General features: G+C 39.3%; 1 protein-coding gene across 34 annotated transcripts in view; it reads right to left on the bottom strand.

Moving 5' to 3' along the window:
- ptk2 (protein tyrosine kinase 2) overlaps positions 1 to 26,604 on the bottom strand; it is a 465,509-nt gene that overhangs the window by 1,182 nt on the left and 437,723 nt on the right. For 19 of the 34 annotated variants that reach the window (XM_033019915.1, XM_033019912.1, XM_033019913.1 and 16 more), the window contains 6 exons: positions 19,768 to 19,830; positions 19,015 to 19,054; positions 17,952 to 18,061; positions 8,394 to 8,402; positions 3,389 to 3,544; positions 797 to 877 (listed from right to left, as the gene is read on the bottom strand). In XM_033019915.1, coding sequence (XP_032875806.1) covers positions 797 to 877; positions 3,389 to 3,544; positions 8,394 to 8,402; positions 17,952 to 18,061; positions 19,015 to 19,054; positions 19,768 to 19,830 — 459 coding nt within the window. The remainder of the gene's footprint in view (positions 1 to 796; positions 878 to 3,388; positions 3,545 to 8,393; positions 8,403 to 17,951; positions 18,062 to 19,014; positions 19,055 to 19,767; positions 19,831 to 26,604) is intronic. The other 15 variants (XM_033019905.1, XM_033019902.1, XM_033019894.1 and 12 more) reach the window with 3 other exon arrangements.

The following is a 26,604-nucleotide window of genomic DNA, read 5'->3' on the forward strand; positions in this document are numbered from 1 at the left end:
TTACACTAGTCCCACCTGTCAACGTTTGGTCCATATCCCTCTAAACCTATTCTATCTGTACCTATCTAAACGCTTCTTAAATATTGCAATAGTACCTGCCGCAACTACCTCCTCTGGCAGCTCGTTCCATGTACCCACCGCCCTTTGCGTAAAAATGTTACCTCTCAGGTTCCTATTAAATCTTTCCCCTCTCACTTGAAACAAAGTTATAGAATTTTGTTTAGAATTTAGAGTGTAGTAATTTATCACTGTAGTAACCTGCCAATGAGCAATTGCACTAAGCTGTACTTAGCTAAATTAAAAAACTCCTGCAATTACACTTTCATCATTTAATGTTAATACTGATTAACCAGTATAAAAAAAGGAACCATTGGCAATAAAAAGGTAAAAATATACATAGTCAGATACAAGAATGATCGTCCTTCAGGTGGTGATTTAAAAAAAAAATCTATGCTTGCAAGTTTATTTTCCACAGCAGTTAAAAAAAATTGTGAAAATCTTCCTAGAAAAATGGCATTCACAATTTGTCTGGTTATTGAAAAATGTCTGCCAATGACACCAGTCAAAGTATGGGAGTTACAGTGTTTCCATTTGATATGTTAGGTAAAAAAAGACACCAAGTGCTAGAGTAAATCAGCAGGTCAGGCAGCAACCCCGGAAAACAAGGACGGGTTCTTTGTATAAAGCTGAGTGCTGATGCAATATGTAAACTCACTCACAGCTTGAGTATGACTAATTAAAGAGTTACTTTGTAAATGAGAATTAATTGATCAAGTATGATTATTTATCAGCTCACCTCTCTGTGGGTGCTTGCTGGGAATGACGGAATGATTTCATCGACTGTAGCCAATAACGTTCTTAATGCCAAACCAACCTCCTGAGAAAATATTAATCACGATCAGTGCACAGTTTATAATGTACGGATTGCTACACATCATGAACAGCAAAAGTCTCCACTTAATTATGTTTCAAACTTAATGAAACTGAGCGATGCTTGGCAAAAATATTTAAACATTTGATTGATTGACTTGTTATGCACTCAAACATTTTATTTAAATAAAATAGTATACAAATTCTATTAATTGTTCATAGAAACATAGAAAATAGGTGCAGGAGTAGGCCATTCGGCCCTTCGAGCCTGCACCGCCATTCAATATGATCATGGCTGATCATCCAACTCAGTATCCCATCCCTGCCTTCTCTCCAATATAGCCAATGAACTGGCCTCAACTACCTTCTGTGGCAGAGAATTCCACATTCTGAGCACTTATGTCAATTCTTCATTGTCCATATGAGCTTGTAAGGCATAATGCTTCTATTTTTTTAGGGTAATAAGCTAACTTTAAGAGCTGTTTTCATCTAATTTTCAGAAAGGAATTACGATTTGACAATATGCAGAGCTGCCAAAATTGGGTGAGAGTTAGGAGTGAGCAATTGCGCGAGACCAAGCCCGAGGGAGCCTAGCGACCGGGGGGGGGGGGGGGGGGGGGGGGGGGCGGTGGGGGTGGGAGGGCGGGGTTCCCCTTCCCATTGGTACGGAGCTTTCGCATTTTTCAGCTTGAAATTGTGCAATCTGGTGCATACTGTAGCGAGTCTTTTAACTTACACTTGAATGCAATATTTATGCTTTAAATTGGATTAGCTATAAATAAGGTTAGGCTAAATTACATTCCTAATTACATTCCACAGTAGAGCCAGGCTCTGATCAACAGGTGCAGCACATGAATGATCTTAGTGTATTCATGTATGGACATCAGATTATAATCAAGCACTTGGCCCATGTTGACCAACCTGGGTCTCACTGCACACCTGGTACTACTCCTGACCCTGACTCCAGTTGCATACCTTCTCTCATTCCTGACCCTGAGTCCAGCCTTACACCTGGCTCCCTATTCCACCCTGTTCATAGCTGCTTACCTGCTTAGGTTCCCAGTACTGAACACTCCCATTGTCCCAGCTTTGACTGCACACCTAGTACTATTCCAGACCTTGACTCTGGATGCACACTAGGCCTTGCTCCCAGCCCCTCTGCACTGACAATATATCTGGCCCACACATACAACCCCATATCTGACCCCCTGGACTTAACCTATTACGTTCAAGTCCACAGGTGCTTATCTAATGCGGTAATCTTTTATCAAGAAAGTTTGTCCTCATCTCAGTCCTAAATGGCCTACCCCTAAATCTTAATCTTTGTGGCCCCTGGTTCTGAACTCTCCCAACATCGGGAACATTTTTCCTGCAGTTGCAGTAAGTGAAAATCTAGCAGGCAAGCAGGATGCTTTCTCCAACCACCCCCATTTGAAGGCCACTATCTTCCACCGCTTCTACCCAGTGCTTGGTATCTACTTCCAGCAGCCACTGGTTGTCCACACAGCACAGAGACTCTCACGGCAGCGCCGTAATGCTTCCGACGGCCCGGGACTCTTGCACTGAGGCTGCTCCATGGCCGGAGCTGCAGTGAGCGACTCGCCAGCCCCGGCTCCCCGTCCACATCTGCCCCCGCCGCTGCTTCTGCTTCCATCCCTCCTTCTGCCCCGGCTCTTCAACACCCGAGGCCCATGCAGTTGCTGTTAGTTTTGAAATTCTCGTTGATCACAGAAGTTGTCACGACAGAGCGTGAGAATTTGGCGACATGCATGAATCTCACATTCAATGCGTGAGAGTTGGCAGCTCTGCAATATGTTAACACAAATTAACCCACTATTCTGGGAAGCATCATAAAACCGCCAAAGCTTTGATTTATAGAAATGAGAAAAGACTCAATAATTTCATGATATCATCAAAATTTTCATGAACATATTAATGATGGTATATTATAAAAAAAGGTCTGAAATGCAATGCTTGGAGATTTGAAAACTACATGGCCTTTTGATCTGTAATTCTAAGTCATCTCCCTGCCAAACATATACCATTATTTGGATTTATAATCTCTCTTCAGCTATGACTCTGGAAAGAATATATTGGAAAATGTCTGTAAATATAAATTAGACAGTCACAGTAGTACTGAGTAAAATGCATCATATTCCTCAGCCAAATTATCTTTACTGATTCTTCCTATAATTACTTCAACCCTATTCAAAACATTCTGATGATGTGCTTAATTCCCAGAGTGCCTTAGACAATTTTTACTTAACATTTTTAATATATGCTTGTACTATTTTCATTTGAGTAAGTTTGCCTGCTTTATATAATTGGATTTTGCTTTATCCATGACTGGAAGTTTAATTACAGTAATTTTCATTCATCAGTCTTGCTTTGATTTGGGCCATTGTCTTCTTCTCGACCAAACCATCATTCTAGTTTGTATTTTTTCCAAGAGGTAATGAATGAACCAGGATCACAAATGCAAAAATGTTCATTACATTAGATATATAACATTACTCACTTTCACCATTGGTATGTACTCCTCTGGAGGTGCTGGTTGGATTTTGCTGGACATCTCTATCACTGCTTTCACCAAACCAGTCACATTTTCATATACTTTGTCATTGGAACGGTCCAAGTTAGCTGTGGGCGGAGGGCTTATTTCTTGTGGCTGGATCTGGATTTTAAGAATCTGTTGGTTAGCACCATGCTATTCATATTATTTTCCAAATTTAAAAAAGGAATGTTAATGACTGTCAGAGAGAAATGTTACTTTAAACACACAAGTAACAAAGATGTCATAGTATATATACTAGACAATTGCCAGCTGTCAGCTGCACTTAATTGCTAAACAATGCCACACTGTTTAGTGCCCTTTGCGACATTTGTATAGATTAGTACTAAGGCTGAATGATTTGTACCAAAACTACTGCACATGCCATCAACAGCAGATTAAAAAAAAAAAAATGTGATGCATTGTAAATAACAGCATAGTGATTTTAAGGCTGTTTATGAATTTAATTAATTATGGATAACAATGGATTTACCGTAGTTGACTATTCTCTAATGCTATTCATATACTCTCTCAGTGAGATTACTATTGATCTCCAGAATCCATTCCTCTCAAAATATCCATTCATTTGAGAAAGTGCATGTCTTTGGTTATAAATGAATGCCAAATGTTTCAAGACATGAAAATGACACCAAACATACCCAATACTATTTTCTTGTTAAAGATCTATTGCAAGTTAACTAAAATTTTGATACAGAAATCAGTTGCCATATCTTTTGATGTGGGGAAACAGAAACTGCATTGTTGAACTGAAGCAGAACATCGCTTTTAATCCTTTTCTTCCGAAATGTAATCAATGTTATAACTATTTTCTTTAATTAAAAAGTATCTCTGAAAATTGTAGAGCTATATAAGCTTAAATAATTTTCTTGTACCATCATCTTAAAACTAAATCTGAATTTAGAAACTTTAGATATATTGAGCATTTTATTTATAAAAGATTAAGCAGGATGGAAAACATTATGATCAACTAAAAAATAATTCCAAACAATATATTTTAGAAACATTTGAATAAAGCAAAAACAAAAAAAATCCCAACATTTCTCTCAAATACTCCTTTGAATTATTTATAGCTCGTGCCATTTATAATACTCACCATTACATAAAAACTCAAAAATTAGAGCTAAAAAACTCATACACATTTTTGGCAGATACAGATGCAATTAATGTAAAGTTGCAATCTTGGTATCAAATTCCTGCACCATTTTCTAATTTAAGCACAGCAGAATCAGTAGAGAGGAAACATTCTTCTGATCTCTGCCAATTGTGTGCTTCATCTCCAATCATCAAGCAGTTACCAACAGTTATGGCAATAATGAGTTCAAATGAGTCGAAAAAAACAGGAAAAACCTGCACTCTTTCACAGCTGCACCAGTTTGGTAATGACTGATGATTGTTTAATGATCTGTACAACTCTTACTGGACACATACAGAACTCTGAAGAGAGATTTGTTTGACAGCTTCATGCAGAAACATATGAACTAGTATATGAAAATAAACAATTTTTGGTTGGTTACTGTAATATGCATATGGAAAGACACAACGCAGGTAAGTTAAAAAAGCACTGTACCAAATAAAACAAACTTATATATGATCGCAATTTTGGCAAAAAAAGGGATGTGTTTTAGTGTAGCTAGTATTTTGAGCCATCTATTCATCAATTAATTACACACATAAGAAATGGTGAAGTAAAAGTGGTACAACTTATTTATTAGTTTAGAAATTAGCAAATGTCCAAATCAAACGTCCAAAGTTCTGCAGTGGAACAGTAACAGAGGGTGCAGCAAAGTATTCATTACCCCATGTTCACTCAGGAGCCGACTGAATCTCATACTAGTAAATCAACCTACTAACAATTCATCAAAACAAGTTCACAGAAACATTAATAAAGGTAGTTTACCTTCTCATTAATTTAAAAAACAAATGATAAAATGTTAGTCGAGAGCAATTACAATCACATTCAAATAATTACATGTGCTTGTTAGGTACATAACAAATAGTTGGTAAATTATCAAAATGAAGGTGACTAGAAAAGGGAGCAACTTTTTCCGTAAAATCAAGGCCACTAATGATCCTTCATTAAAGTGAATTTTCTATGTTTTTCTCCCATGTAATTTTTTTTAATTTATACATCAATAGTTAAATTCATTTTGCAGTGTAATATGGTCTGTGGAATGTCAAAAGTATTTGGGAATTATATATGTTTAAGAAAGAACTGCAGATGCTGTAAAAATTGAACGTAGACAAAAATGCTGGAGAAACTTAGCGGGTGAGGCAGCATCTATGGAGCCTTCTTTAGACTTTCAGACTTCGGATGTTCAGACTTATATATCGTTTTGCTGCATCATATACATGTTTATATAGTGGCAAAAAATGAAAATATTATGCCTTGTACTTTTTTTTGGCTTCAACTAGTTATTGTGGAAATTCTGGAAAAGTAAATAAGATCACGTAGATAGGGAAGTTGCTTGGCTTTGGTCTGTTTCCTCTTGCAGTATTTCAATCTGATTAATTTTCCTACATTAGCAGAGTACTAAATCTACTTAGATGTGGAGGAAATATACAAGAAATAGAATGGAGACAACAAATAATTTCTATAATACAATTTTTGTTTATAGACATGAAAAACTTCTTTACATAGACATGAAGCAAGATAGTGATGGTTCCACACATAGTATCGGATGAGAAAGTGGCAGGCAAAGTTTAGACAATCACCTGAGAAATGTTTTAACTCAAAAGGTTTTCTATTGATCTGTGAAATTTGAAATAGAAGGGTGAATGCACAATGAATTAACACATAACTTTGTATAGCAGAACCAAATAATTGAGTGCTTACTGGTGGTTAATTTCCGAAATAAATTATAATATACTTTTTTCGTGGTTTTCCTTTTTATTTGTCCATAGCTAATCTTCTCATGTATGAGATGTACAAAACTTACGTGACCAACAATTTACCATACTAATCAAATTGTCATACCCATTTTGAACAAGGGCAGACGTTTCTCTATTTGCAATGAACACAAAGGAAAATGGAGTCAAACAGATTATAGTGTGATAATCTTCTATGGTTGCATCAGCAGTCATAAAGTGTTAATTCCGCTTAGAACATGACAAGTAGTAACCATAAAATTCACAAAATTTCAGCCTTGATATCATAATCCTATGAAGATGTTTTCTATTAATTTGTAACATCATTGATTCAAACTTAAAATTTAATAATTTGAAATTTTATAATTAAAAAATTCTTCTTTGGTTCTATAAAGCCATATTATAGCAGCTATAAAAAAAATTGCTAGACACCATTATACATTATTAAATAAAATAAGTAGAGCAGCACAATGACATAACGATATTGCTGCCTTACAGGTTCGACTTGGGTTCGACCCTGACTACGGGTGCTATCTGTATGGAGTTTGTACATTCTTCTGAGTTGCCTCTGGGTGCTCTGCTTTCCTCCCATATTCCAAAGATGTGCAGGTTTGTAGGTTAATTGGCTTCTGTAAATTGTCCCTCGTGTGTAGGATAGGACTAGTGCACGGGGATCGCTGGTCGGAATGGGCTTTGTGGGCCAAAAGGGCAGTTTCTACGCTGTGTCTCTAAACTAAACGCAAGTGTTGCCATATTGTGGTCTAACCGCTGGGAATACAATTCCTGAAAAATTGATGGAAGCAGTTTTAGTAATAATTTGCAAAATATACTGTGCATGAAGGAACTGCAGATGCTGGATTAAACTGAAGATATAGACAATAGACAAAAGGTGCAGGAGTAGGCCATTCGGCCCTTCGAGCCAGCAAGATAGACACAAAAAGCTGGAGTAACTCAGCATGACAGGCAGCATTTCTGGAGAGAAGGAATGGGTGACGTTTTGGGTCGATATCCTTCTTCAGACTGGTTAGGGATAAGAGAAACGAGAGATATAGACGGTGATGTGAAGAGATAAAGAACAATGAATGAAAGAAATGCAAACAAGTAACGATGATAAAGGAACCAGGCCATTGTAAGCTGTTTATAGGGTCTGTGTAGGAATGGGAAGGAGAATTGTCCAGAAGTCAGTAGATCAGGTAGGTTCAGGTGGACTTAGCGAAGGTGTTCCGAGAAACGATCGTCCAGCCTGCGTTTGGTCTTGCCGATGTATAAGAGTCCACATCTTGAACAACGGATACAGTAGATGAGGTTGGAGGAGGTGCAAGTGAACCTCTGCCTAAATTATAAGGATTGTCGGGGTCCCTGGACAGAGTCAAGGGAGGAGGTATAGGGACAGGTGTTGCATCTTCTGCGGTTGCAGAGGAATGTACCTGGGGAGGGAGTGGTTTGGGTGGGAAGGGATGAGTTAACCAGGGAGTTGCGGAGGGAATGATCTCTGAGGAAGGCGGAAAGGGGCGGAGATGGGAAAATGTGGCTAGTAGTGCGATCCTGTTGGAGGTGGCGGAAATTTTGGAGGATTATGTGTTGTATGCGATGGTTGATGAGGTGGAAGGTATGGACTAGGGGGTCTCTGTTGCGATTAGGGGGTGGGGGAGCAAGGGCGGAGCTGCAGGGTACTGAGGAGATACGAGTGAGGATCTCATCTATGATGGGATTGGGCAACCCCAGTTCCATAAAGAGAGAGGACATTTCAGATATACACTTGAAATGAAGAATTTTACATGGTTCGGGAAACTGAAGGATCAAGCCAACAGTTCTTTCAAAGAGACAAAAGAAATTACCTGGATGAAATGGCCTCTTTCTATGCAGTATAATTCAATTAATCATTCTTAAATAAATGTTATGCGTTCAAGTACAGAATTTTCTGTAAAGGGTGTTACTAATAAATCTATTTAAATTTGTTTAACTGATTTAAAATAAACATGTTGGTATTATACAGCCCTTTTCAAATCACCTTGAATGAATAGATGAAATCTTTAAAAGTTAGACAAAATTAAAAAAGAAAAAAAATGCATGTATTATTGCTTACCCTCCACGGCTAGTGGTGAACACAATGTGAAGGAAGGTTAAAGAAATTTACCAATAGGGGGAAAAAAAGGAAAACAATTATTAAAAATTCAGCAAGCAAACAAATAATGCAATGTGCAGTTAACCAAACTATGTTAAAAGCTGTGTAGAAAATGCATTCTGAAAATATCATGCATCAAACCTGTTAGAGCGCAAATTTAAAGCTCGTAAAAATCTCATTTTCAAAAGACTGTTGAACTGAAAAGATTCTTTAAAATCATGCAAATTAAATCACTTGGCAAACAAATTATAAAAGTAAATAATTTGCAGAACAGAAACATGAAAGCAGGAAAATGTTTGACGTAAATAAAGGCGAATAAAAAAAGTTGCAGCCAATGCAAACCAAAAGTTAAAACTCAAAAAAGATGCAATAGTGTGGAAACAGATGTGTACTATACAAGTCACCAAGCTTGTTTTAAACAGCATATCTAATTTCACATCAGAAATCTTTTCTTATAGTACAGCCATGTGAAAGGAAAATGCTTCTTCAACACGAAAAAAACACATTAACGACATATGGTCAAAGTTTTCTAACATTGAATTGAAAATATTATTCTATATTCCAAGTTCACGATTGAATAAATAATGAATATATATTTAATGATTTATTTGCACATTTATTCGATTTTGTAAACAAGATCGATAGTCATGATCCTAGTTAATTCACAATTTCACAATGGCTCAATGCAAGCACGAATTTTCCCTTTATTTTTTTTAATCTTTTCAGAATTTTTATTGAAATTAAATATCACCAACTTTTGAATACAATACTAGGATGCTGTAAATCTGAGATGAAAACAGAAAATGCTGGAAACACTGAGCAAATTACAGTAGGCAGTATCTATGGAGAGTAAAAGAACAGAATCAATGTACAAGATAAATGTCCTTTACAACCACGTAGGAATAATAGGTTTGTAACAATAGGAAATTTTATATTTCAATATAGACAGGGATTGCCTTAGTGCTACAGGATTCGATGGGTTAGAATGTGTTACATATGTCTGAAGCAATATATAGATAGATCTATATAAGAATGGGCTGCACTCTATACCTTCTTTGGAAATGAGGAGGGGCAAGTGGATGATGTGCCAGTGATCAAAATTCTTCTTGTTTCAAAATAGTTACTGGTCCTCCAACTAAAGTCTAAAATTTGGGGAAAGGATAATTGTAATGGCATCACAGGAACTCTCAGAAGGTGAGGCTGCCTGCAGGTAAAGGGATGTCTGGCAATTGGGAGGCTTTTGGAAGTGAGAAGAAAGAGTTCAGAGACAGAATATTCCAATTAGAGTGAAGGGCAACACTAGCAAAATAATTTAACTTTATCTTACCTAGCAGGTAAGATAAAAGGAGAGTCTCAAAAGATTCTGCTATGGAAAAAAGGTTTACTACGGAGAGGGTAGATCCTCTCAAGAATTAATGCGGTAGGCTAGGAGATAGAGAGTGGTTGTGGAGAGCTTTTTTTTGGATTAAAGGCCTATGACCAGTGTGCCGCAGCGATTGGTGCTTTGTTATTTGTCTTATACATTAATGATTTGGATGAGAATGTTGGTGGAGTAATGAGTAGGTTTGCAGATGACACCAAAATTGGACAGTGGAGAAGTTTATCCAAGGTTACAACATGATCTACAACTGGGGCCTGGATATGGCAGGTAGAATTATACAATGTATAAAGTTGTATATTTGGGAGGTTAAATCAGGATAGTACATCCGCAGTGAATAGCAGGGCCCTGGAGTATCATTGAATACAGACACCTTGCAGTACAGAACATAGTTCTCGAAAAACGGCATAATAGATAGACTGGGTAGTGGGGGAGGTGTATGGCTTGCTTGAGTAATGAGTATAAGATAGACATAAAAAGCTGGAGTAACTCAGTGGGACAGACAGCATCTTTGGAGAGAAGGAATGGGTGACTTTTCGGGGCGAGACCCTTCTTCTTACTGGTTAGGGATAAAGGAAACAAGATATATAGACATATATTAGAGATAAAGAATAATGAATGAAAGATGCAAAAAAAAAAACGATGATTAAGGAAACAGGCCATTGTTAGCTGTTTGTAGGGTGAAGACGAGAAGCTGGTGTGACTTGGGTGGGGGAGGGATAGAGAGAGAGGGAATGCCAGGGCTACCTGAAGTTTGGAGAAATCAATATTCATCCAACTGGGCTGTAAGTATAAGAGTTTAGATGTCTTGTGAGAGTTGTCCAAAACATTGGCTAGTCTGCACATAAAGTACGGTGTGTAGTTCTGGATGCAACACTGCAGGAAGGATGCGATTAATGTAGAGACAATGCAGAAAAGATGCAAAAGGATGTTGTTGAAATGGTGAGCTTGCATTATCAGGAGAGATTGCATGGACTATGTCTATTTTCTCTGGAGCAAAGAAGGCTGAGAGGTGGCATGATAGAAATATATAAAATTACTAGACTAAGTGGGACCCGTTAGGTCCCAGCATCACACGGGAGGGCTGGTCACCAATGCAATATTCCACCTCTCCACCAATTCCAATATTGCCCGCCAGTAGGGGGGGCTGTCTGTTGCGCTAGTATGGGTGTTGCGGGCCGAAGGTACTGGTTTCCAGAGGGCTAGTGTAGACATTGTAGGTCGAATGGATTCTTGGGCTGGCATCCACTGTTGCAACGATTTTAAAAGTCAAGCCAAGGCAAACAATTGGGCTGCAGCCACCTGACAACCAAAATTCATTTTGTGAACACAAACTTGTTAAAAAGGCAAGGCAAACAATTGGGCTGCAGCCACCTGACAACCAAAATTCCTTTTATTGAACACAAACTTGTTAAAAAGGTGAGGCAAACAATTGGGCTGTAGCCACCTGACAACCAAAATTCATTTTGTGAACACAAACTTGTTAAAAAGGTGAGGCAAACAATTGGGCTGCAGCCACCTGACAACCAAAATTCATTTTGTGAACACAAACTTGTTAAAAAGGTGAGGCAAACAATTGGGCTGTAGCCACCTGACAACCAAAATTCATTTTGTGAACACAAATTTGTTAAAAAAAGCGAGGCAAACAATTGGGCTACAGCCACCTAACAACCAAAATTCATTTTGTGAACACAAACTTGTTAAAAAGGAGAGGCAAACAATTGGGCTGCAGCCACCTGACAACCAAAATTCATTTTGTGAACACAAACTTGTTAAAAAGGCGAGGCAAACAATTGGGCTGCAGCCACCAGACAACCAAATTTCATTTTGTGAACACAAACTTGTTAAAAAGGCGAGGCAAACAATTGGGCTGCATCCACTTAACAGCCGCATCGAGGGGACTCACCATGGAGTAGACATGCGTTCAGTGTTATTCGCAGCTCAGAGAGCCGTGACCCTCTCGCTTCCTGGCTCTGGCAGAGACTGAGTGAGGCACTACACTTCCGGGTTTTATAGTCCCTCCCCCTGCCGCCAGCGAGGGCAGCAGAGAGAATGGGGAATTTAAAAATAACATTAATATCTCTCTGATTTTTCATCGATGGGAAAAATCCTCCGGTCCCGGAAGGCGGAGGGGTGCTCTGAGCGAGGTGGCCAAAAATGACGGCCGTTGGTGACGGCGTTCTCTCGGAAGTCGCAGAACAGTGGGACTAAAGCGGTCAAGATCAGACTTTTAGTAATATACTAGGCCAAGTGCAGACCCGTTGGGTCTGCTCCCCGAACGCAGCCGTTCCCTACCCGTAGCCCACACGGGAGACGTGGTCCTCCAACTCAAGCGGCTCAGGAATCAGCAGTGCGGCTGTTTTTAAATGGCGTCTTTGAGGCGAGATGCGGATGCCAGCTGCCGTTATGGTCGCTGGCCAGCAGGAGGCGACAAAATGAGTGAGTGGGGGGGGGGGGGGGGGGGGGAGAATGATTTGATTAAAAAAGCGTACATAAACACGACAAAATTTAATGGGGAGTGGATACTTGGAATGAAAAGTGAAATCTCTACCGAAATGGAAAGAATCAGGGCGTTTCTGGGTTGGGTGTTGGCGTAGCAACGAATCAAAGGCTGGCAGCCACAAGTCAGGCAGAAACACACACAGCCAGCTGGCAGCCACACAGTTTTATATATATATAGAAAATAGATGAGATGCATAGATTACCATTATCTGTTTACTATGGCAGAGCTGTCAAAAACAGAGGGCATAGGTTTATGGCAAGTGTGAGGTCTAAAGAAATCTGAGGGATACAGTTTTCACATCTCGAGTAGTTAGTATCTGAAATGAGATGCCAGAGAAAGTAGAGGAGGCACAAACAGTAACATTTAACAGGCAAAACATAAAAGTGCATTAATGCAGCCTGACCCACTGAGTTCCTCCAGGACTTTATATTTTGCTCAAGATTCCAGCATCTGCAGTTCCTTGTGTTTACATTTAAGGTGCATCTGGATAGATACGTGAACGAGCAGGGCATAGCGATAAGGAATTTATGCAAGTGGGGTTAGTACAGATTGGCATGATGGGAGACACAAGAGACGGCTGGAATCTTGACCAAAAAACAAATTGCTGGATGAATTCAGTCGGTCAGGCAGCTTCTGCGGAGGGAGTGGACGGACAATGCTTCAAGTGGGGGCCCTTCTTCAGATTGATGTCCTGATGCAAAACATATTCTGTCCATTGCCCTCGACAGATGTTGACTGACCTGCTGATAGGCATGACAAAGAGCCTGACTAATATATATATATATATATATATATATATATATATATATTTTGGATTACTAATTTTGCTTCTATCCAAAAATGCTGACCATTCTGCTGATTTTATATCTTGCAATTCTATTCAGCCTCCTATGTGTTGCGTTTCAAGTTTTGCCCTCACTTGCAGAAAAAAGAAACATCACAGATATTTTGTCATAAATTAAAGGGAGATTAAGAGTTAATGGAGACAATCCATTATTTGGACATATTTTGGTTCTGAAAGAAAAAATAGTTAACCACACCCGAATTCAAATCTCCACAAAGAGATACATTATAGAGCTGTGTAATGTTAAAGGAGATAGACCAAACCACAAGATGTTTCATAGTCTGAGTGTACAGTTTTATGAATCATTCGTTGTACTCAAGCAAGGATAAATGGAATTTGAAACATTTCAAATGGCATCAGATATAAATTTCCAGCAAATATTTGTAAATGAAGCACTTGGCTAAAACTACAGTTGTAATAATTACTATAAAACTGAAATTGTAGAGCTTTACAGGTAGGCATACCACATATAAAATTGCTCAACTTCAAAATCCGGAATGAATGCTGTTTGTACTGTGATTGCTTCTTATTGAAGTCATAATATTAAATTATATTTCCTATATTTTTCGTTCAAAAATGTGTAGTAGTGCTCCTAAATACTGACCACAGTTATTAACTTCAAATCAGAGATTTCAAAATTTGGTTTATAGCTCAATTTGGAAAGGCAAGGACTGATGAAGAATTGTCAGCATGACTGTGAGTAGGAAATCATGCCTCACAAATTTGATAGGGGCATTTTTGAACAAGATTTATAGGGGCAGGGAGATAGAAGTTGTCTACATGAACTTAAGCCTTCGACAAAGTCCATCAAGGGAGCTTGTCTGGAAGATTTGAACATGTATTTCAGCACGAGTTAGTAAATTGTATAAAAAATTGGCTAGGTTAAAGGAGGCAAAGAGTGATAGTGGAGGGTTGTTATTCAAATTGGAGGCCTGTGTCCAGTGATGTACTGTTGGGATAAGTGCTGGGTTCTTTGTTGTTCATCATACAAATTAATAATTTTAATGAGAATGTAGTTGGCATGATTAGTAAGTTTGTAGATAACACCAACATTGGTTGTGGAATGGACAGTGAAGAACATTGCCTAAGGTTTCAACAGGATATGAATCAACTGGGAAAATGGGCAAGGGGGTGGCAGTTGAACTCAGATAAGTGCAAAGCGATGCATTTTTGGAAATTAAACCAACTCAGGATATACACAATGAATGGCAGGGTCCTGGGGAGTGTTATCAGCAGAGTGTTCTTGGAGTACAGGTTGAAAATGGGAATACAGGTGCTCAATATCGTGGGGAAGGTGTATGGCATGCTTGACTTCATTGGCGGAGACTTTACGTAAAAGTGTTTGGACTTCACATTACAGTTGCACAAAAAATTGGTTGAGCCACATTTGGAGTATTGTTTGCAATTCTGGTTGCCACACCACAGAAAAGAGTTAATAAGCTACAGATGGTGCAGAAGAAACTCACAAGGAATGTTGGCTTTGATTAGAGTTGTAAGGAGTAATTTGGATGGACTGGGACTGTTTTCCCTGGAGAGAAGGAGGCCGAGAAGTGACATGATGGAAGTGATATATAGACAGCATAGATAACCGGTGTCTATTTCCCCATTGTATGGGCGTCTAAAACGAGAAAACATAGGTTTTAGGTGAGAGGGAGCAGGATTTAAGGGGAACCAAGAGTACATCTTTCAAACAAAGAGTAGTCTGGATCTGGAATAAGGAACAGGTACAACATTTAAGAGACATCTGGACTGGTACTTGAATGAGCAGGGCATTGAGCAATGTGGAATTAATGCAGGCAAGAGGGATTAGCAGAATCTGTGGATTAGCAGAATTCTATGCTGCACAACTCTATGACACAGACACATCAGTGGGTTATAATGAGATTGCTGCTCTGTGGTAATATAAAAATGAATAAAGGCAATTGTCAATAATGTGGGACACTTATCCAGAAACCAGAACTAATGATCAAATCCCACCACTGTATGCAATTAAAAATTGGATTATTAGATAAGTTACTCGAGAAGAACACGTGACTGATGATACAAGTGACTACAGATGCTGAAATCCTGAGCAAGGAAACAAACTGATACACATTCTTATATATTTCTTGAATTTGGAAATCATCATTTACAAAACAATCTTATGGTGAAGGGATATATAACAAGTACCATTATTCATTATGTACCAATTGTGACATTTCTTGCCATTTTCAGAAATTTAACACCAAAAAATAGTTAAAGCTGACCATTTTAGTTCCAAAATGTAAAGTAATTTAAAATTTAAGACTCAGTTACATCAGAGTGAAAATAAATAGAATTTTACACTTCTTCAATCAAAGTTTCAAATTATATTTTGTGTGTGGTCTGTTTATATTTTTAGTTTTCTTGCATCCCTCTCTGCATGAACACCAAATGTTTGGATAAAAGTAATGATCCTTTTGGAAATCACTTCACAGTGTCACTTGTCCTTTGGTCTCTCCCTAAAACCTCTGAGATCTTTTCACTCCTTCAGTTCTGACTTTTAATGCATCCCCAGTTTTCATCACTGCAGCTGCGCCTTCAGCTGCTGAGGCATCAAATGCTGAACCCAAGCTGTAAGTCTTTCAACTTCGTCAATCAGGAATCCAAGATGATTCTTTTGGGGCTTTTCTAGCTAACTCAGGATAATTGAGATCAAGGTCAATCATAGTGTCTCCAACTGGTGGTCTGATTATGATTAGTTTACCAAATGCTGTCTTACACTTGGAACTGGGAGTTTGATTTTATTTAAAGATGAAGATACCGTAAGCATTGTATTTGTACTTTAGCCACTGAAATAATGTGAAGGAATGCACTTTGATGTGCTGAAATGCACATTGCTTTTGAATTGAGAGGGTGAAACTTAGCATTCTGTTAAGAATGTTGGAAAAATTGGAAAATAAGAAATCAGAAAAATCCATCTTATCTTAAAACTATATTTATTTCAGTATTAATGTGAATTCTATTTTAGTGTCAAAACTATCATTCACTAGCATATGTTTCTCCTTTATGGTGTATTTAAGTGTAATTCATTTATTATATACTCCATAAAACAAAAACTTATTCATTTTAATATTGCAGCTGGTAGAAGCAGATGCAGCTGCACAAAATTTAGCACGAAATCTTAAACTTTCAGAATTTTAGTTCACTTCCCTGCAAGTGCCTTAGAGAGTGGTTTAGTTAATATTAGGTAGAAACAAGAATTACTACAAAGTAAAGTGAAATGGAATCCCATGATGGAAAAGTGGAAAATCAGAGGATTTGAATTGAAAAGTAAAAACAAAAGGGGGCGATTTTAGGAAAAATGACTTCATACGATGAAATGATGAATACCCACATCACTATTTACTAGGATTTACAGTTTCATGCCATATGCTAGCAGTGATAAGGTTCTCTTTGCACCAGTCAAAATCATTAAAATAAATTAAGAAAAGCAATGTTTCCAATCTTGAATCAAGATTAATTACATTGACTCCAGAGGGGTGGGGGTTTAACCTACCAGGAACGAATGAGAGAAAACCAATTGGTTTTGTTACTTAGAAAATGATGGATAAGCATTATCTCTGCTTTTTCCACAGATGTTGCCTGACCTGCTGGCTGTTTCCAGCAGTGTCTGTTTTATTTCAGATTTCCAGCTTTTACAGTTTCTTGATTTCCATTGTTTAGATACTCCCATAATATATTGAGTAAAATTGAGCAATTTTGAATAATTAAACAATTAATACCTCTTGCTTCCACTGTAGCTGCGAAAATCATTAAGACAGTGCATCGTGTAATACATCAAAGTATGCCCATCAATGTATTGCACGATGCAATCCTAATCCTAAAAGGAATACCTTTACGGAATTGAACAAATCTGATCATGTTAAAGAGACAAATCTAATAATGGTAGGCTCAGAAGGATCTCTCCCTGTTAATTTCCACAGGGAAAGTTGTCATCAGTACTCCTTTTTGCCACACCACTGCACCTCTTCTGTAGTAAGCTTCCTACTGGAAATGAACCAAATCTATAGGACTATGTAACCATGCAACTTCACTCCAGAGCCAAGATCATTCCAACTTCAGTCATCTAACTGCAACACACAAACACGGCGCCTACGTTTGTGTGCGTAGGGTGAACTACAAGTCATCATTGAAGGAATTCACTGAACCATAAATGAGGATGGGCCTTACACTTGACATCTGCAAAACAATTGTCCCTGACCAATAGCCAGCCTGACAATAAAAATCCATGAAGGGACCCTAGAATACTTGGGCCATGGGATCTTGGGATGCAGCCAGCTATTGATAATGACATTTACCAAAGTCTTCAATGTGCCAGCACAACCTTTGGTCACCAGAGGCAAAGAGCGTACGAATGTGATGGCGAAAATGATGCAAGGATGCTCTCAAAGTCACCTTGTTAAAATGAAACATCCCTGCTAATTGCTGACCCACTTCTGGTCAAAACAGAAATGCAGCACGGGATGGCATAACAGAACTCAAGTCCTGTTATTGGCAGTAGAGGTCCATTTTGACAAACAGTTTTCATTTTCCTGGCGCTGAGAAATGTAAGCATTTATTGCTTTTGTTTAAAAACATAATTGTGATTATTAGAAGTCTTTGATTCCTTACCAAAGGAGCTTTTACAAGGCGTTCCTGTATTTTTTGAAACAATTAAATGAAGCTATTCTCTCAAATGAATGATTTGAGTTATTTTTCTCAAATGATGAATTCATTTTCTTTACAATTTTTTTTAGTGCACAAGACCAGCATGGAGCATGTACAAATGCTAACCTTTACTCCTTCATTGTAACTTTCAGTTGGGCTATTAAGGCTGGCGACACTTCCTCCATGGCTAGGTGCTGCAGGTCGAGGTGGCTTCTTTGGCGGCGCTGCATGCTCTACTGGAAGAAATAGTAAATTATGACAAAATCCTTACTGCATAATTATGATACATACAGTAGAAATTATACATCTGCAAAACAATGTGTGATGAAGAATACACAAACAGAAATATTTCACAAACTGCATTTTGGATATTACCCGATATGACTTTAAATACTCGTCCTATGAAATGCACCTGTCATCTGCTCTAAATGTGGTAGGCCTGAAGATGTTCTAGTCTCTTTAATATTAGTCTTCAAAATATATTTAGCATGCCCAGGCATCCCACCAGTTCTATGTCACTGCAGTATCAGACCATGAACGCTAGTTTGATTTTCAAGTGCAGCACAAAAGTACACAAGATGAAAATAGAAGCTGGAGAAAGCCATTTGTCTCTGTTCAATAAACCCATGGGCTGATCTTTTACCTCAGCACCACTTCCCTGCAATAGCTCATATCCTTTAGATTTCCTTGTATTCAAAATCTATCAAAAGAGGGACATTTTAAAGGAGATTTTGCTTTTTGCAGGTTTTGCTTTTTACACATAGGGTGGTGAGCGTCTGGAGCACTAGCCACATTTAAGAGACTTTTAGTTTGGCACATGGATATGCAGAGAATGTCGGGATATGAAGTACGTGCTTGCAGTTAAGAGTTGGTTTTGGAAATATCTTCAGCACAGACATTGTGGGCCATAGGACCTGTCCCTATGCTGCACAGTTCTATGGTCTTTCTTGACAATATTCAGTGTCTTCTTAGGTAGAGCATCCCCAAAATTCACCAACATAAGGGTAAGGACATAAGGCTCTGTGATTGTAACCCGTTTTTAGAAACCCCAGCAAAGAGAAACAGCATCCCTACAATTCAATCTGTCAAGCCATGTATGAATGCAGGATTCAAAACTGCTATTAAAGTTACTTCCTAAAATCTCTTACTATTTACCAAGCATAACCCAAAGGTCTATGTCACATCTTACCTTGTTTACCAACAGGCTGATAGATGTGTTGATTACCAGTCTAAAGAGAAAGGGAAGCGAAAAGTATGAAAATACAAACTTAGTGATAATGAACCCAATTTAATTTTTCATGTTGACTTTCATTTAAACTTCTTGAAAAACAAGATTAAAAGTTATTTTTACACCTCTTTTAACACCGCAACATTCACACACTATTTTATTTTCCATCTTAGATGTCTACTTTTTGTTTAAAAAGGGATGAGCTCTAGAACTTTACTGCTCTAACCACATAAACAGCGGAAGCCAGAAAGTGTTGCAATTGGAACAATTTAAAGCCACCTAGAATAATCCAGGCAATATTTCAGGGAAATTATCATGTTCAGGTTTCTGAAAAATATTTTTCCCAATTCTACAAATCAAATTATTTTTTAGAATACAATAAAAAATATATATTCATTTAGATTAAAAACTGAAAGGGCCAATTTTTTGGAATTGTTACTTGAAATGTCAATGCAAATGAAGAGTAAATAGCAAAATCAATTTACAGAATAATTTTTATTATTTTAAAAATTGATTTGGATTTTGAATTGAAATTCCACTGTAACTTCAGTAAATTCACTCCGTACATGTGCTGATTCATGCAACTTCATAAGTCATACTCTTAATTTAAGCTTGAAGAAACCATCTGCTATTAAAAATATAAACAGGTCACGACTTTCATACTATGGCTCTGGGCAAGACTTGTTCTATGGTAAGAATGCAACAACAACTTACCGGATCAAGGAGACCTCCATCATCCCGATCAACATTATTTCTCAAAGATCTTGGATCAGGTTTCTGACAGAGATTTAACAAAAACAGGGATTTAGATATTCAGATAAACCATGCCCTTTTTATGGCAGCTGTAATGAAATTGACTTGGAAATGCAAACAATTCAAAGTCAACGCAGTTACTTTACCAATTTTCCAACACATGCCCTGAAAACTTCCATTACGATAATATTTGTCAAGGAACGACAGAGCAGCGTTTTTGGTCTCCGCAGCAGAAAGTGCACACACAGGATCAGAATAACATGCATTAATTCGTTTCCTGTCAGAGGAAGGCTTACATGTACTTGGCTCCAGCAATGCAGCAAAAGCATTCAATTACAACTTAGAAAACACTGACACCAAGAGACTTTTAAAAGTAAACTTACAAAACTATATTCAAACTTCATAAGCTCCTGTTTGCTTGGTCAGTCTGACAGTGCTTTGCTTCATTTAATGTGAGAATAGCAAAGTTAAAACCCAATGAAAGAAATGGGCATTTACAAAATAAATTCTGCATCACTTTTCTGTTGTCTGAAATAGTCTGCAATCAATTTGTCCCATGCCTCATCCCCATGGGAACTTGAGTGTTTGTAATTTATTTATTGTGTTTTAAGCTCATTCTTTAAATATTTGGTTTGTGACAAATGTCTTCATTTGGATCAAAGATGTTTCTTCCCAAAATAAAAAGTGCTGACATGAACATAACTTTTATAAGGATATAAACTATGCACTCAAAAATGACTCAAGCAAAGTAAGAAATCTCTGCTGCAGATTTGTAGCCACAATCAAATCAGCCACAATCTTATTGAAAGGTGGTGGAGATTCATGGGCCCATTTGACCAACTGCTTCTCTGTGCTTGTATATTTGCATTTTTGGAACACACCTTCAATTAATCACTATGTTATGTGTCATTTAATCTCATACATTCCTATGTGTTAAACAATGTTAATATTTCCTAATGGGCCTGTCCCACTCAGGCGATTTTTCAGCGGACTGCCGGCGACTGTCAAGTTGCCAGCAGTCGCCTGCAAAACTGGGAACTGGAACGGCGATTGTCAGAGTGGAACACACACACACAAACAAACAAATACATCGCAAAGGCAGGGGACAGGGCAAGCGGGGGGAGCGCTGTCTGAAATTCACACGGTGCAAAGCCAAGGTGATACAGACACACACCGCAATGAATAGGAAGTTTGGCGCTGTAATTAAGACAGCTAGCACAGTGTACGGTAAGTCCTTTAAAAGAGGGGGGGAGAGGGAGAAGGAGGGAAAGTAGTGGAGACAACTTTTAAGAAGCCAGACAACTTTTAATAAGCCAGAGACACACAACTGGGAAGTTTGGCGGACATTAACATTATTATCCTTGTTAGTTATCCTTGGTTCTGAAAACTACTGCTCACCTTTTTTTTCCTTAATGAACCAATGAAATTCACTGGTCAGCACTGGCTACAACCTATGAGAACCTTTGACCTCCTGGCAACCCACTAGGACCTCCTGGCAACCTACCTATGGCTTGAGAATTCTCACTACTCTCCATGGCGGCTTTATTCTCGTTGCCGCTGATTAGGCCGAGACTAGTTCCCAGAACGTGGGAACTCCTCACGACCATGAAGGCGACTCCCCGGCAACCACCCGCGAACATGTGGCGACCATGTGGCGGCTGCATAGTCTCCTGCAGTCGCCAAAAAGGGACAGGTCCATTAGGCTATCCCTTCAACAGAAACAAATTCAATGCTCTGAGCAGTATGAAAATCTCTAAAGATCACAAATGAAATTGGTCTTTGTGCTTCATTTAAATCAAAGAGGCAAGTCTTGGATATTATTTGAATATCTTAATATTGATGTACTATCTTAGACCTGAACAATTCTGTCAGTCTGCAATAATAAGATCTGGAAAGCAGAAAGGGGTAATATGAAAGGTGGGGATTTGGGTGGAGGTGGGAAATGATGAAGGGCAGACAAAAGACAATGTTCTGGCTTGCAGGAAGACCTGTGGCCAATTCAAGTGCAATGGCAAGGCAGGGTTTAGCCATCGTTGAAAATTCAGTTGCATTATATTGAGTTTTTACCATATAGAACTATTTTACGAGCATTCTGGCAACCTCCATTAAACTTCAATGGAATGGTAGTATAGCAAAGGTTTAAGCATTTTTTTTTAGCATGTACAGACATTTCAATACAACAAATGAGAAATTTACACATGAAGAACCTGGTCAATATTGAAAGTGCATTCTCTCCTCAAGGATCTGAATCTGGTAGGTTTAGATCCAAATTCACTGAGAGCTAAGCGTTTGGTAGTCGTACGTGTGCTCAAGATGCTCATGGACTAGACAGTTGAATTGACATAGCACAATAAAGGTATAAATGGCAAACCATCAGTTACAGCTCCAGGCTGAACCATTCTGGACCTAACAACTTACAAGTTCATTTATAAGTTGATGTGAATAAAGTGGGTGGAATTCAACCTCTCCAATGAGAGGCTGTCAGAGCTTAATCAATACAATAAAAAGCTGAAAATCAGCTATCTGTATGGAAATCCCAAAGGTTTGTCATTGGGGCTCTTTTGAGCCCTATTCCCTGCACTCCCTTGAGACTGAATCTGCAAAACATCTAAAAAAGACTGATTCAAAATTGTATTATGCTATGCATAGAAACAATACTGCCAGAAAATCTGCCAGTCCTCACCACCAAAGTCCTGAGACAACCGGATTATCAGAGCTTTGCAGCATTGCACTGAGTAACTTACACATTGCATTAAATAATATTTAAAATTATTTTCATCATATCTAGACAAATATAAATCCAATAGCAAATTTACAAGAAACTGAATAAAAGCTTTTGTCCAGAAGCTGAACAAAAATCATCTAGCTCCAGTTTAATGGAACAAATTAATGCTGCGATGTTTTATTTCCCTTGTATCAACAAACATCTTTACGATCTGGAATAGATTGTACTCTTCCAGCAGTTTGACCATACATTCCAGGCATAAGACAACATCTCATTTTGCCAAGATAACATGTCAGCACAGATGCATTTCTGGACATGCCATTGCCAAATATGGAGAAATCAGGCATTGGTATATCACGTTTTGTTCCCAAATCTCACATTTCCAGAGTTCCAGAGTCATGGGTATATTAGAACTTATATAATTATTATTGCCATGTTGTTAGAAATGTATATCAAAAATCATTGCATTTAATTTCATTATACCTGAAGATAGCAGGGATATTGGTAGGAACAAGATGTGAAAACAAGATGTGAAACTCTCACAAAAGATAAAAAGATATATTTTAAGACGTTTTTTAAATGTTATATTCCAGGCAGAAAGCCAAAAGCCATTAAAAGTCTATGGAGAATTTTTTGTTTGGCAGCCATATTAAATATAATATATATATTTTAAGAACTTTTGTATACTAGGTAACTCTCAGTACACCATTAGAAAGAACCATTTCTCAACAAATGCAGTTCACTCTCTATTCTGAGCTGTAACTCATCTAACAATCAAACCTGCCGACAGGGGAAGTGCCGCGGTAGTCTGGCGCACTGACCTCTACCGGTCTGAGGACAGGTGCCAACTCTCAGACCTCCTCCTACTTATCCTTGGAACATGACCCCACAGCCGAGCACCAGGTCATTATCTCAAGCATATTATTGGGTTCATCGCTTCCCGCTCCAAGCCTCCAACCTCATCGTTCCCCAGCCCCGCACGGCCCGATTTTATCTTCTCCCCGAAATCCACAAACCTGACTGTCCTGGCAGACCCATTGTTTCTGCTTGCTCTTGTCCAACCGAACTTATTTCCACATACCTCGACTCCATCCTATCTCCCCTGGTAAAATCCCTCCCCACCTATGTCCAAGACACCTCACATGCTCTTCGTCCCCTTCATGACTTCTGTTTTCCAGGCCCCCACTTTCTCATCTTCACTATGGATGTCTAGTCACTCTACACCTCCAGGAGGGTCTTACAGCCCTCCGTTTCTTCCTCGACCGCAGAACCAGCCAATCCCCATCTATTAATACTCTCCTCTGCCTAGCTGGTCCTTACCCTCAACAACTTTTCCTTTAACTCCTCCCATTTCCTCCAAATCCAAGGCGTAGGTATGGGCACATGCATGGGCCCTAGCTATGCCTGCCTCTTTGTAGGGTACATCGAAAAATCCTTGATCGAGGCGTACCGTGGCCCTATCCCCAATCTCTACCTCTGCTACATTGACAACTGCATTGGCGCCACCTCCTGCACCCATGCAGAACTCACTGACATCATCCATTTCACCACTAACTTCCATCCGGCACTCAAATTCACCTGAACCATTTCTGACATCTCCCTCCCGTTTCTAGACCTCACTATCTCCATTGCAGGTAACAGACCGACATCTACTACAACCCACTGACTCCCATGGCTATCTGGACTACACTTCTTCCCACCCTGCTTCCTGTAGGGATTCTATCCCCTACTCCCAATTCCTCCGTCTACACCGCATCTGCACCCAGGATATGGTGTTCCACGCCAGGGCATCAGAGATGTCCGCATTCTTTAAGGAACGGGGGTTCCCCTCTTCTATTATAGTTGAGGGTCTCACCACGATCTCCTTTATATCTCGCAGCTCCGCTCACACACCCCATCCCCCATCTCGTAACAAGGACAGAGTCCCCCTTGTCCTCACCTTCCACCCTATCAGCCATGGCATACAACATAGAATCCTCCGATATTTTCGCCACCTCCAACGGGATCCCACCACTGGCCATATATTCCCATCTCCTCCTCTTTCTGCTTTCCGCAGACACTGTCCCCTCCGTAACTCCCTGGTCAATTCGCTCCTTCCCACCCAAACCACCCCCTCCCCTGGTACTTTCCCTTGCAACCGCATGAAATGCTACACTTGTCGCTTTCCCTCTCCCCTCGACTCCATCCAAGGACCCAAGCAGTCTTTCCAGGTGAGGCAGAGGTTCACCTGCACCTCCTCCAACCTCATCTACTGTATCCACTGTTCCAAGTGTCAACTGCTCTACATCAGTGAGACCAAACGCAGGCTTGGCGATCGCTTCGCCCAACACCTCCGCTCAGCACTTCAACTCCCCCTCCCATTCCGAATCCGACCTTTCTGTCCTGGGCCTCTTGGTTCTTCTTGGTCTCTTGGTCCTCCAAAATATTCCAAATTGAATTTAAACTGGAGGTGGTGAAGGGAGGGCTTAAGCCAGAAAAGGTTATTGGGAAGAAAGAGCTACTTTAAATTTAGTTGCATCTGGTTGGGTAACTATAGTTGGGTGGAGATTATTCCATGCTTTAATTGTGCAGGGGAAGAACGAATTGCTGTATACATCTGTCTTTGTAGCTGGGATCACAAATTGGATCGAATGTCCTCGTCTGCTCCTAATTGGTTTGGGTTTGGTGTAGGTCTTGTAGTCTATGTCGAACTGGCCATTTAACATTTTGTAAAAACAGGTCAAACGGTGAGCTTCACGTCTGTCTTGGAGAGGGTTCCACCCATTGCCAGAGTGAGGCCCACCACAAATTGGAGGAACAGATCCTCATATTTCACTTGGGTAGTTTACACACCAGCGGAATGAACATTGACTTCTCCAATTTCAGGTAGTCCTTGCTTTCTCCTTTCTTCCCCTCCCCTGCTCTCCCACTAGCATACTGTCTCCGCCTCTTCCTTTCTTTTTACCCCCCTCCACATCAGTCTGAAGGAGGGTCTTGATCCGAAACGTCACCTATTCCTTTGTTTCATATATGGTGCCTCACCCGCTGAGTTTCTCCAGCTTTTTTGTCTACTAACAATCTTGTAAGTTTCGCGTCAGCTGAAATACATTTGCTTTCGATTTACTAACACTTGTATTTATTCTATCAAATATGTAGTCCAAAGGTATCCAAACAGGAAATACAGGCCAGGCAGCAATTGTGAACAGGGAATGAAAGAAGATCCTATTTACGTGAAATGTTAATTCGGTTTCTCTATCCACCGATATTGCCAGACCTGCTCTGATATTGCCCAGACCATCCACCGATATTGCCAGACCTGCTTCCAACATTTTCTGTTTCGTTTCAGATTTCTAGCCAAAAGCATTTTTGGACAAACATGGATTTTTCCCTCTGGAATGCCAGAAATTCAGGGGAGACCTGATTGTAGTGTTTTTTTTAATAAAACACAGTGGATCTGGAACGTGCTGCTATGGGTGGTGGTGAAAGGAGATACAATAGATTCATTTCAGAGGTTTTCAGATAAGCACATGGATATGCAGGGACTGTAGGGGTATGGATCACATGCAGGCTGAGGAGACGGGTTTAACGGCATTTGGCACAGATACAGTAGGACCAAGGGCCTGTTCCTGTGCTGTACTGCTCTATGTTATATGTCCTTGTAGCACCTTGGATTATTCTTTCAAAGCCAATTTATGCAGAAAAACTGTTCTTGGTGAATGCGGTAGATTATTTACCATATTCCATAAGCTTCCATACTTTAGGCTCAAAGAAGCATATCTGATTTATCATCTAATTTATATTTGCAATTCCTATACAAGCTTTCCGGACCTGGACTTTCAGAAAGTCCTGGAAATGTACCTGGACTTTCAGAAAGCATTTGATAAGGTCCCACATACAAGATTAGTGGGCAAAATTAGGGCACATGGTATTGGGGGTAGAGTGCTGACATGGATAGAGAAGTGATTGGCAGGCAGGAAACAAAGAGTAGGGATTAATATTAGCAAATTTGCAGATGACACAAAGCTGGGAGGCAATGTGAACTGCGAGGAGGATGCTATGAGAATGCAGGGTGACTTGGACATGTTGGGGGAGTG

This window comes from Amblyraja radiata, chromosome 4, assembly GCF_010909765.2.
Source record: "Amblyraja radiata isolate CabotCenter1 chromosome 4, sAmbRad1.1.pri, whole genome shotgun sequence".
In the NCBI taxonomy this organism is placed as follows: Eukaryota; Metazoa; Chordata; class Chondrichthyes; order Rajiformes; family Rajidae; genus Amblyraja; species Amblyraja radiata.